The sequence below is a fragment of the Ruditapes philippinarum genome, unplaced genomic scaffold, assembly GCF_026571515.1.
Source record: "Ruditapes philippinarum isolate M1 unplaced genomic scaffold, ASM2657151v2 ctg780_1_1_1_1, whole genome shotgun sequence".
NCBI lineage: Eukaryota > Metazoa > Mollusca > Bivalvia > Venerida > Veneridae > Ruditapes > Ruditapes philippinarum.
This window is the reverse complement of record NW_026867221.1, coordinates 90,046-102,894: the sequence shown is the minus strand read 5'-3', so window position 1 is coordinate 102,894 and position 12,849 is coordinate 90,046. Positions and strand designations below refer to the sequence as shown.

Genomic DNA, 12,849 nt, shown 5'->3' with positions numbered 1-12,849 from the left:
GAAAAAGTCATTTTATAATCAGAACAAAACAGCCAGCACATATTTAATGAGACCTAGCTATGCATAGTATATCAGAAACACAAATGAGGGTCACGTTTTGTGTTCGGAACAGTTATTGAAGTCTTTAAAAAAATGTGAGCAAGTAGATAAACTCATTCAACGGCAGCGGCCATCTTGAAAGTCACTTAAAATTGACAACGTCATTTTGCCCGTGCGCTTATTCACTCGCCCATTTGGAAACATAATATCGACTAGCAAGCGGCCAAAGTTGCAAAATGACGAAATTCTTGCCATAATGGACTTGATATACCCTAGATTTTGTTACTTTACATCGGAACATAGGTATTTAATTGATAAGGAACGGGAAATTAACCATTAAACTATTCTTCGCAACTAATTGCCGACTCAAGCATACTCCGGTATGAGGTGTTGTACGCATACTTGCATATCAGACAGGAGTATCTACTATTTACACCAGTGCTAGAAAAGTACATTCATTTCTATTAAGATTGTGCTGGCTTGATTTACAAGTTCAAAAGCGTTTGCTTACTTTTATGAAATGCAGAAAATTCTAAAGTATTTCATTATTGTTTTCTAAATACCAACTAAAAGTAATTGGATATTAAAAGGGTGAAATTACTTTAATTCGTTTAAAATATAAATTCTGTCATTCCGATGTTTCGTACGATATAACATAATTGTTAATACCTTTCGATGAAAAGAAATATTTACTATTAAAGCAAAAGGTATTTCAGACTCGATACCACATTCGGTAGTAAGCTGCTAAATTCTCTGTAATAATCATTCTGAAGATGACCTTTGTACTGAAATTCGGAAAATAATAGGCTGATTCGAGGAAATTATTGCATGTATTATATGTTTAACGAGGGTCCATCTGCCTGTTAAGACTCAAAAAGCAGCTCTCCCTGTCGGGTAAGGTACCCGCATATCTCACCAGTAATTCCTTTAAATAAACATGGAATCACAAAGTGGTGATATTTTTTTCTGTGCAAAAGTATCAATTTTGAGCTGTTCGAAAACTAAAATATACATTTACCTGTGACAATATGAATAGAAGGAGGTAGCTCCGTAAAGGGCTTTTATGCATAAAATAGCACATCAAACCATTTTAATGCCTTAGTCGTTTCTATAACGAACACAGCTTTCATTATACTACTCATTTTGACGCGGTTCAAATAGACTCTGTACAACTAAGAGAAATCGTGATTTGTCAAAAAAAAAAAGAAAAAAAACTAAATCATTTCAATTTTGGCGTACACAATTCTGGCCTTAGCGTGTTTTCATTTTATTGCAAGAGTGCATAGATTGATTTGTGACCAATCCCACAAAATTTCAGAAGCAATGACTATATATGGTTTATAATTATTCATATTTAAGACGAGTTACTTATAACTGAAGATGTGAAGGAAACATGTTTATGCTTTTCGTAAGTCGTTTTGTATATTAAATTGCTATTATCCGATATTCAATATAAAATATGATAAACAAGATCAACAAGGAAAGGCGGCGTTCAATGAACGCAATAAATTTAATTAAATTAAATACAAAAATAATTTTAAAGACCATGCATTGAATTTTCAGATAAACCTAAAGTGCCAACAAATTTTATTCATAAACAAGAGCTTGTTACTGAATCATCATTTACTGTACAATGGCAGCCTGGATTTGATAATGGACCAGAGCAAACTTTCATTTTAAAGTACAGAAAAGAATCACAACAAAAGTGGACAGTTGTTCAAATCCCTGATACAGGAGAAACATTGATGAATTATACAGTATCAGAATTATCAAGTGGTTCAAAGTACCAAGTTGTTTTATATGCTATTAACAGACTGGGAAATTCATCTGAAACAGACATATTGACAGTTTCAACAAAAGGTTTGTCTTTCTTTTTTCGGGGGGAGGGGTGAAGACTTTACATTAATTCGTTCTTTTAAAAATAGTTTCTTTTTCAAAGACCTGGGGGCCGTTTTATCAACGTGTCGTAGTCTGCGACATTTTATTGTCGGTGCCGTGCGTCTGCGACCACGTCGTACGACCGTTTTATGAAACGTGTCGCAGACGTTGTGTTTCTGCGACGTCGCAGGCTTGTCGTAGACAATAATTCACGCGAGATACAGTCTAGCCAGTGCGCGCTTTGACGTCACATATGAAATCAAAGGACTTAAAGTACTTATGAAATTTACATGATTATCATCAAGCTGATAAATTTAAATGATTATTACTAAACGGATAAATAGTTTTTAGTGTCATTCAAAGAGCAATTTTAGTGAGAAAAACAGCTAATATTTTCTGCATTCGTTTCACCCCTTAAAATACTGACGGAAAGGGCCGAAAAGTTGCGATAATAATAATAATAATAAAAATAATAATAATAATAACGATAATAATAATAATAATAATAATAATAATAATAATAATAATAATAGAGACTTTATGTAACGAGAGAACTCATTTGAACAAACATATCAATCTCCAACGAGGCCCTCAACAAGGAATAATATAGATTTAACATATTCAATTGCTGTGGCGATTTCATGAGAATAAGGAACACGCACATTTTTGTAATTGTCAGGCTACCTACGATATATAAAAACTAAAATGAAAAACAACCTGATTTATTTTTGTCGAAAGCATTCGAGTATCTATCATTTTTCATAGTACTTTCCGAGGAATAAGGTACACACTATATAGAAGATAAGAACAAGCAACTAACTAGTTCCCAGTTTTTCTCGTTGTTTGAAATAAAAATATATAATATATAGAGGATATTATATGAGTGTAATACTAAATTTGTTGAACGAGTTGAATAAAATCATATTATGCGAGCCTCTTCAACGAGTTCCAATAAATTAAGTATTGAAGCTACACGAATATAATATTCTGTTTATCACATATATAAAATAAGAACAGTAAACTGTTAAAATGAGAAATTTTTAATGAGGCGCCTACAGTGTAACGCTAACATTAGCGCGCTTTAACGCTATGTTTTTATATAGCGCAAACGACGTCACGTTTAAGTGTTATTACACTAGTGTAATATCGTTTTTATTACATAGAGGATATTTGTTTAGTTCAGTGTAAGATCTGAATATATTTCACCGAGTGAGTAACAAAAGGTATATTTCACGAGTGGCGCAGAACTTTTGGTGTTCACAAGGTGAAATATAGTTCGATCTTACACTAAACTAAACAAATTTTAACGTTGTAACGTTTTAAAAAGACATTAAATCTAAGACTGAATGAAAAGGGCGCCAAATAATAATACAACGTGGCGTCATTTACGACGTCATGTCATTAAGTTGGTTCCCAGTACTGTGCACGCTGGTATTTCACTGAAACAACGTAAGGGGCTTAAATTCAAAACAGTGAAATTATCAAATTGATAATTTCACTGTTTAAAACAGTGAAATTACCAGTTTTATTTCACTGATATATTTCTATAAACCACCGAAAAGCATGTAATAAATAGAGGATATTTGTTTAGTTCAGTGTAAGATCGGAATATAATTCACCAAGTGAGCACCAAAAGGTATATTTCACGAGTGGCGCAGCCACGAGTGAAATATGAACTTTTGGTGTTCACAAGGTGAAATTAAAACGTTTCTTTGCATATAATAAAAAGAAAATTTGTTTAGCTTAGTGTAAGATCGGAATATAATTCACCAAGTGAGCACCAAAAGGTATATTTCACGAGTGGCGCAGCCACGAGTGAAATATGAACTTTTGGTGTTCACAAGGTGAAATATATTTCGATCTTACACTAAGCTAAACAAATTTTCTTTTTATTATATGCAAAGAAACGTTTTAAAAAGACATTTTAACCTAATACTTAATGAAAAGCGCGCCAAATGATAATACAACGTGACGTCATTTACGACGTCACGTCATGAAGTTGGTACCCAGTACTGTGCACGCTGGTATTTCACTGAAACAACGTAAGGGGCTTAAATTCAAAACAGTGAAATTATCAAATTGATAATTTCACTGTTTAAAACAGTGAAATTACCAGTTTTATATCACTGATATATTTCTATAAAACACCGAAAAGCATGTAATAAATGGCTTTATTACACTACTGCGCGGCGGTTACATATAAACATCTATATTATAGATTTACAATTACCAATGCATCGAAATAATAATTTGCTGTTTTTATTGTTTTGGCTTTTTTAATCGAAACGGAACAAAATGTTTTTATTCTATTCCGATTTGTAATCTAAATGAAATATTTCACCTTAAAGTTTCATATATATTTGTTTCTTATTTTTTTTTTGTTTCGGAATTAGACTAATTGTTAGGTATCTATACGTATATTTCTTGTAGTATTCTAAATAATCCCCTACTCCCTACGCATTGTAAAAACAGTTCGGATACTAGATTTTTTTTTCAAGTCTTAAAAAGAATTGAAATACATAATAAATATATCATGCAGTTTGTGCAGACTTATTAAATACTTTGTTTTGCCTGTATTTCTGAAGAAAGTAGTGGTGAATGTGAAATTATTAAAATTGTTATTGTAGCAAAAGTTTGACTTTCATACAAATTACTAAATCATTATCATTGTACTTGATTGTATAAGTTTAATCGTCAGTCCTTGTTTACTACTTTCTGTCGTAACAATCATACAGTGTCATCAAGTACTACAGACAAACACGTTAATGTTTGAATTCATCTTCATGCTTCTTTAAGACTAGAAACAAAACAAGTAGTTCAGGAGATAACTGACTGTAAAAAGTATAATAATACTTTTATGACACGTTACGTTACAATAACAATAGCACTCTTTATTCTTAACTCATTGACTAAACTAAAGGCTAGCATTTTGCAAATGCTTTCTTGATGTTATATGAAATTTTCAAACATTATTATGTTCATATATGTTTTCAGACCTTCCTGAACGACGTAATTGCCAAAATGACCGTGATCAAACAATTATAGTTGGAGTTGTATTTGGACTTATTTCCATTGTCATATCCGTGTATGCCAGTTATGTGACTGTATTACTTAGAAGAATAAAGCGTACAAAAGGTAAAAATGTCTAAACATATTCTCTTATTTCAACGAAAGACATGAGCGCACCTGGTTTTAGTAATTTATTTTCAACCAAATGAAGTCTTCAAAACAAAGCCTACAAATCAAAGCGTATAACTATGAAAATAAGTCAAAATTAATAGTATATTTATCGTCTACCTTTTATGTAGTCTTTTTATAATTTAAGAAATAGTTGGCCAAGATGTAACATAAATTATCTAGAATAGCGACAATTGCACGTCCATGGGGATGGTTGAAACTATGTAGCTGCCTGTTATAACAATAATGTGTAAACTAATAATTTGTTTGTCATAATAAATTAATTAATTAATTAACTAATATCTAACGGTTTAAAATAATAGGATTTTTGTTTAAAATTTAAAGATCAAAGACATATAATGCACAAGAATTAAATAAATAGCAATTATTACTAAAATAAGTTGTTTTAAATGACATTTATGGTAGTACCACGGAAAGTGTTTGTTGTCACCTTAATGAACTTGTCAATAACACTTTTGCGTTATTAATAATTTGTTAAACCAGTTGCTGAATGGAGAAAACAGCTATGCTTTCTTGATATAGCTAGTATAACCAACGCCTGAGTCGATTTAATAAATCCGCTTTGTTGACAAGACAGCAGAGCTCTTTTCTCCATTCAGCAACTTGAACATCATGATCTGAATACTCAACTGTTTTTCTTAAGCCATACGTCGCAACTGCTGGGGACGAACTCTTGCCAAAAATTATTTTTGTGGTACATTATGATGTGTTTTTGTTGTTTTAGTTTACCTGTTACAATGTTTTTGTATTTATTACCTCTTTGTATTAGTTCTGTAGTCAAACAACTTTCTTTCTTTCTGAAAAAAAAAAATGTGTGCATTAAAAATATGATCTCTTAATTGTAGAGGCCTACAAGGTATAAAGAAATGGCTGCAAGTATTTCAGTACATAAAATATTCAAAATGTGATATTTACTGTCTTTAAGACACACATTTTCTACACAATCAAATTAACACCATTTATACTCAGTGGAATGCAGAATGTTTTTAAGTTGTTTATCTTCAAATTCAAGATTACAAAAAGCATAAAAGTATAGTTGATGATTTTTGAAATTATGTCATACTGGACTTATCTGTTGGAGAAATAAGATTTACTTTAATATCGTTATACGGACCGAGCTCCGACAATCCGTCCTTTTATGAGAACATTTTCAAGGTTGTAAAAATAAAGGAAAATACTCGTATTGCGTTTGTGGTGATTTCAATTTGGTGCAAAATCCTGATTTAGATTATTATAACTATAAAAATATAAATAATAAAAATGCATGATCAACTACTTTTAAACACATGGAAAAAAGCCTAACTGACCCTTTTAGGGAACTTCAACCTGATAAAAAGCGATATATTGGGCGAAAGGCAAACCCACTGCAACAAGCTAGACTCGATTTCTTTCTTTTATCTTCTTTTATGTCACCATACTGTGAAAGTGTTTTTATCAAACCTAGTTTTCAGTCTGACCATTCAATTACATGTAATTTAACTACACTGACATCAGTCGACACTTCTTCAGCTAATGTAACCTATATTTCTTGATATTTTTTATTTAGTCTTTTCTGAAAGTCAACAACTTTTCCTTCGTGCAGCTCCATACCTTTTGCTGTTAATTTTTTCACGCGCACTCATTTAAAACACAATTCTAATACAGAGTTACCAAATAACAGAGCCCACTTGATGCATTGTATGGAGTCTTTACTATGCTGTCTTGATACAGCTAGTTTAACCAACGCCTAAGTCGATTTAATTTATCTTCTTTATTGACACAAGCTGATGTGGTAAACACCTACACATTCAAGTAAATTCTTGATAAACAAATGTCTTACAATAGGTAAAAACATAATACAACTTGATTTTGAATAAACTGACATTAACATGTACAATTATTTTATAAAAAGCAAAGCATGATAAGCCATAGGTCTATGGCATAATTATAAATTCCTTTGAATTTAGTTTATGCGAAAAGATTAAGATTATTTTCAATGCTGAAAAAAGTGGGTTGGATGACCATGCTCGATTTCTGAGCCCAATTTTCTTACTTAAAACATGTGTTAAGCTTTAACGTACACAACACATGTATGGGATAAATCATATAGATATGTCGTAAATCAAACCAAACATACTCCATGTGGGCAATTTTGCCCACATGGAGTCTTATCTAGCTATATCATGACAGCATAAGAGCCTTGCTGATAAAAGTATTATCAGCATAATAAAGTATAACCACCGATAAGCGACCGGGTCATATAGAATAAGATGCTGCTTGCTTTCTTATAAATCAATTTTACCAATTAAGACTGAAAGGGGCCTCCAATTTTCAATATTCCAACCAGAATTTAATAAGTAGTGACCGTAATTTATTGTAGCCAATAACCCTGTTTCTTTGCCACATATGGATACATCTGTAATAATCATCAATTGACTTACTTATGTTGAAATCGTGACCCTTGTTTGGTGAATAAAGTGAAACCCTTGTCTGTCTGTATGTCTGTCTGTCTGCATGAATGTACGCATGTGTCTTTCAGAAAAAATACATACTTTATGTCCGTTTCAAAATATCTGCATGCCTAATAGGATTTCAGAATGTATTTTTGACAAGGCCAGCATAAGAAGTCGTTTTCTTAAGTCTTTGAGTCAAAATTTCCGGCCAAAGAAGCCTTTTTTACTTGGTGTAATTGTTATATAGACACATTTTGACATTATTAAGGCATGCCTACAAAAATGAAACCTACAAATCGTTAGTCCTTTGTGTTCAGAGATGTTTATAAAAGTAAAAAAAAAACAGTTTAACCAATTTTCCTGATCGTCTAGAGCATTTGAAAAAAATAATACAGCTGTATAAACACAAAGAACTTACTTTTTATAAGTTTAACTTTTGTAGGCACTGTTTTAGCAATGTCAGAATGGGAGAAAATACGTTGGTCTCTCGATTCAATTTTCAAATTGTTTTATCTGAACAGCCAATATAGAGATGATACTTCGGTGCAGGGTCTGAGGAAATATATGACTAGATGCCAGATCAAGTTCCTTGCAATCAAAGCACAAAGACATCTTAAAGAAACTTAACTAATTGTAGTGTTAACCGAAATAAAAATAAAATACCTAGTTGTAGTATGAGCAAAATAGAAATTACATACCTGTCTTTCGTCTTGCAAACGCTATATTGTGATAGTCACCATTTCTGGTCACATGATATACCTATTGTCACTTAAGTTACTGTGAGAAGTTTGGCCATTATATGAAGTTCTTATTCACAGCTTTATGTACGTATAAGTTAAAACCTTCAACAATGTCTTACTATTCTCATTCCTTCTTTATAGAAAATATATCTAAATGAACATAGTACAGAAACGATCATTACATGAAATCTTATCATCGCTTTGAGGTTTATTTGTCGTAAAAACATATAGCAATAATAAAATGATTCAGAATAACATTTCTGTTTCAGGACAAACATTAACCCAGGGATTAAAAGAAAATGCGTGAGTTGTGTTGTATGATTCATTTTTAATGTTATTGATATTATAAAGATAGCAAAATGAAAACAAAAAGCAATTTAACAATTTAAATGATTATCCTTCAGTTTACAGTTAATATATCACTAAAAAGATATTCATAATTTACTTCGTATTAAAACACTTAGTATAAATAAGTCTTTAAATATTTTATTTACGAAAAAAGGACAGAAAAAAAAACAGTCCAAACAAATTTTAGCTCACCTGTCACAAAATGACAGGGTTAACTTTTGTGATCGCTTTTCGTCCGGCGTCCGTCCATCGTCCGTCCGTAAACATTTACTTTAAACGACATCTTCTCAGAAACCGCTTAGCCAATTTCATCCAAACTTCACAGGAATGTTCCTTTGGTAGTCGACTTTAAAATTTGTTCAAAGAATGTAATTCCATGCAGAACTCTGGTTGCCATGGCAACCGAAAGAAAAAACTTGAAATATCTTCTTTTAGAAAAGATAAAATATCTAGAGCTTAAATATTTGGCATGAAACATCATCTTGTTATTGTCTACCAAGTTTGTTCAAATAAATGCCATGGGGTCAAAATTGGCCCCGCCCCGGGGAGTCATTGATTCTCCCTTATTTGTATATTGTAAAAACTTAAAAGTCTTCTTTTAAAAAAACAAAATAGTTAGAGCTTTGATATAAAGCATGAAACATCTTCTAGAGCGTGTCTACCAAGTTTGTTCAAATAAAATCCCTGGGGTTAAAATTGGCCCCGCCCCAGGGGGGGGGGGGTCATTGTTTTTCCCTTTATGTATATAGTAAAAGCTTAAAAATCTTCTTTTTAAAAACCCAAAGAGCTAGAGCTAAGATATTAAGCATGAAACATCTTTTAATTGGTGTCTTCCAAGTTTGTTCAAATAAGGGTCCTTGGGTTAAAATTGGCCCACCCCAGGGGTCATTGATTTTGATGTGTAAAGTAAAAACTTAAAACATAATCTTATGAAAAACCCAAAGAGCTAGAGTTTAGATACTAAGCATGAAATATCTTCTTGTGAGTGTCTACCAAGTTTGTTGAAATAAAAGCCCTGGGCCCCTCCCAGGGGATGGGTCATTGTTTTCCCCTATATGTACATAGTAAAAACTAAAAAAAAAATTCTTATAAAAACTCAAAAGAGCTAGCTTAGATATTTATCATGAAACATCTTCTAATGGGTGTCTACCAAGTTTGTTCAAGTTTAAAATTGGCCTTGGCCCAGGGGCCTATATACAGGTGAGTGATTTCAGGGCCATCATGGCCCTCTTGTCTATTAATGCTTTGAGAAAGGTCAAGCAATATGGGATATTCACATTTTGGGATAAAATAAATGTTGAAAAATGCATTCATTTTATTGTATGCAAGAAAACTAAAAACATGTTTTCACTTCAGGACAAATACACAGACGTATTCCAATTTGGCGTACTCCATAAACAACAGTGCTGGACAGCAAAGTACAGAACAGTATGATTTAGCCGAATATACAACACTAGATTCTCGACTAAGAGATGACAATAAAACATATGATAACATAAGTGCTGTGCATTAAAGTAAGCTTAACCATGGTAGAGCGATCAGATGATTTGCGATTGCATACACAAATAGATAGATCAAAAAGAAAAGTTCAAGTAAAAGATGCATTTATGCAAATATAAAGGACAGGCATTTTTATTTAACAGTGAATTCATATATTTTTTGTGACATGTATCAGGACCTATGTCTTACTGATTTTATTATCCCGAACATATAATGTTATGAACCGAAAGTTTAAACTCAATCTAACTGTAACAAAATTGAACCTAGAGTTACAATTACCCAACTAGTCTTACCTTTTAACCCTTTACCTCATATATACGCGAAACAACGCACTTTTGACCCCCCCCCCCTTTTTAGGCCTGAACTATTGAAAAAATGTCCTATTTGGGCCCCAAACACATTTTTCGTTTTAGAAATGTTGCTAAAAAAGTGAGCACTTTTTCGGTGCCGCCCCCCCACTCAAAAGATACATCAGGGGGTTGCCAGAAGGGGGATGTGCCCCCTCCACGCCAAGAACATTTTTGACTTGTGAGAGGCTAAAAAAGACCCCAGGTTCATCATAAGGTAACGTGTAACCAACGCTTAAAAGCCTTTGACTCTATCTCAATCCCTTGAGAAGTTGCAGCACTATGAAATAAATTTTGATGGAAAAAATCGAGGCAAAATAGTGATTTTTTTGCAATTTTGAGATGTCCCCTCGTTGCCATGGTAACAGGAAATTTAAGACTGAGCATGTCGTTACAAAGGCGGTGGTCCAGTCATTATTTGTGCCAAGTTTGATTAGTATTGAAGCATTTTACATAGTTTCATAGCAGTTTGAACTTGTAACAGGAGGCTTTTCAGTGAAAACGGCAATTTTCCACAATATGCTCACGAGGGAAAGGGTTTACTTAAAAAAAAATATAAATGATACAAAACAAAAATTTTTCACCAAAATTAGGTGAAACACCACATGTTAACATGGAAAAACTAGATTTTGGGTGATTCCAAAGTTTTTCATCATTTTTTTGTTAACCCTTTTCCTCATATCTACGCGAATCAACGCATTTTCGACCCCCCCCCCTTTGAGGCCTGAAATAATGAAAACATGTCGTATTTGGGCCCCAAACACATGTTTTCCTTTGACAAAATGTTGCTAAAAAGTGAGCACTTTTTCGGTGCCGCCTCCAACCTAAAAGATACATCAGGGGGGTGCCAAAAGGGGGATGTGCCCCCTTCTGTTTTTGGGGTTTTAAGGGGACGGCGTCCCCCTTATCGTCAAAGAAATTGTTGACTTGTGAGAGGCTAAAAATGACCCAAGGTCGATCATAAGGTAACGTGTAACCAACGCTTAAAAGCCTTTGACTCGATCTCAATCCCTTGAGAATTCGAAGATACAGGACTTTGAAATAAATTTTGATGGAAAAAATCAACGCAAAATAGTGATTTTTTTTTGCAATTTTGAGATGTCCCCTCGTTGCCATGGTAACAGGAAATTTGAGACTGAGCATGTCGTTACAAAGGCAATGGTCCAATTAACATTTGTGCCAAGTTTGATTAGTATTGAAGCATTTTTCATAGTTTCATAGTAGTTTGAACTTGTAACAGGAGGCTTTTCAGTGAAAACGGCCATTTTTCACAATATGCTCATGAGGGAAAGGGTTAAGTTGTACCTGTACATTAGAAGTTATTTCTTATTCTTTAAGCAAATATTGATATCTACCAGTCATACAGTAAGATCTGTTTTATTTAGAAATCAAAACACTAGACATATTTATACGGTTATTTAGACACATATTTCCATGCAATAACTCAACGATAAAAACAAATGATAACTGTACCACTTCTTAACTAAAACATGTTTAAGACGCGAAAAAACACTATACGTTGCAAATAACTAAATTTTCTGGCTGTCATAGTCACTCTGGTTCCGACTCTTTGTAGTAAACTTAAAAAAGAGAAGCTATATCGAGAATAAATTTAAAATGGCAGCCATTTTATTCTTTTTTTTTTTGAAAAAAATGAAGCACGTGACCAGATTTTTATTGTTAAAACGTACTGTTTTCACTTAACAGTTCTATTTCTTAGTCACGTGATATACTTTCATTAACAGTATAAAATAAATCCCATTGGCCAATGGGAAATTACTATTGCAACAAATTTGGGATGATAATATTGTAAATAAAGTACAAATGCTATAAAAAAATTCCTAACTGTAGGTATATGCTGAAAAAGAATATTGTTTTATGTACTTCTTTTTCTTTGGGTTTTGAAGCTTTTATTGAAGCTCTTTCCATTCGGAATACCGATTATTCGTTTTCATCTCAAAGATAATACTGACTGAAAGTAGTTCTACCACCTGACTTCAGATGTAAAAACAAAGACGTCATCTTTTTACAATGAGTAATAAAAATAGTTGATTGACATTGTCATAGGGTATATATATATATATTTATAACATAGTACTGGCAAACATTTATTTAACTATTCTTAACCTATACTTCCAATAAACTATCCTAGATTATATCATTTTTAAATACAAACACAAAACAATTTATAACATTTTAAATGATACTCCTACAGGGTTTCATATGCAGTTGTTCTTATTAAAAGCTCTTTTTTCGTTGAATTCGATTTACTTTTGCACGGGTCAATCTCTTTCCTCTTTTCTCCACCATCATTCAAAACAATAACAAAGCCATTTTGTGCTATAAAATGTATTTCCATATCTGTAT

General features: G+C 32.6%; 1 protein-coding gene across 1 annotated transcript in view; it reads left to right on the top strand.

Moving 5' to 3' along the window:
- The window catches only part of LOC132735336 (synaptogenesis protein syg-2-like), a 78,830-nt gene extending 68,197 nt beyond the window's left edge, over nucleotides 1-10,633 (top strand). The window contains exons 11-14 of the mRNA XM_060722278.1: nucleotides 1,603-1,899; nucleotides 4,912-5,052; nucleotides 8,557-8,590; nucleotides 9,992-10,633. Coding sequence (XP_060578261.1) covers nucleotides 1,603-1,899; nucleotides 4,912-5,052; nucleotides 8,557-8,590; nucleotides 9,992-10,148 — 629 coding nt within the window. The 3' untranslated portion in view covers nucleotides 10,149-10,633. The remainder of the gene's footprint in view (nucleotides 1-1,602; nucleotides 1,900-4,911; nucleotides 5,053-8,556; nucleotides 8,591-9,991) is intronic.
- Nucleotides 10,634-12,849: the final 2,216 nt, after the last annotated feature.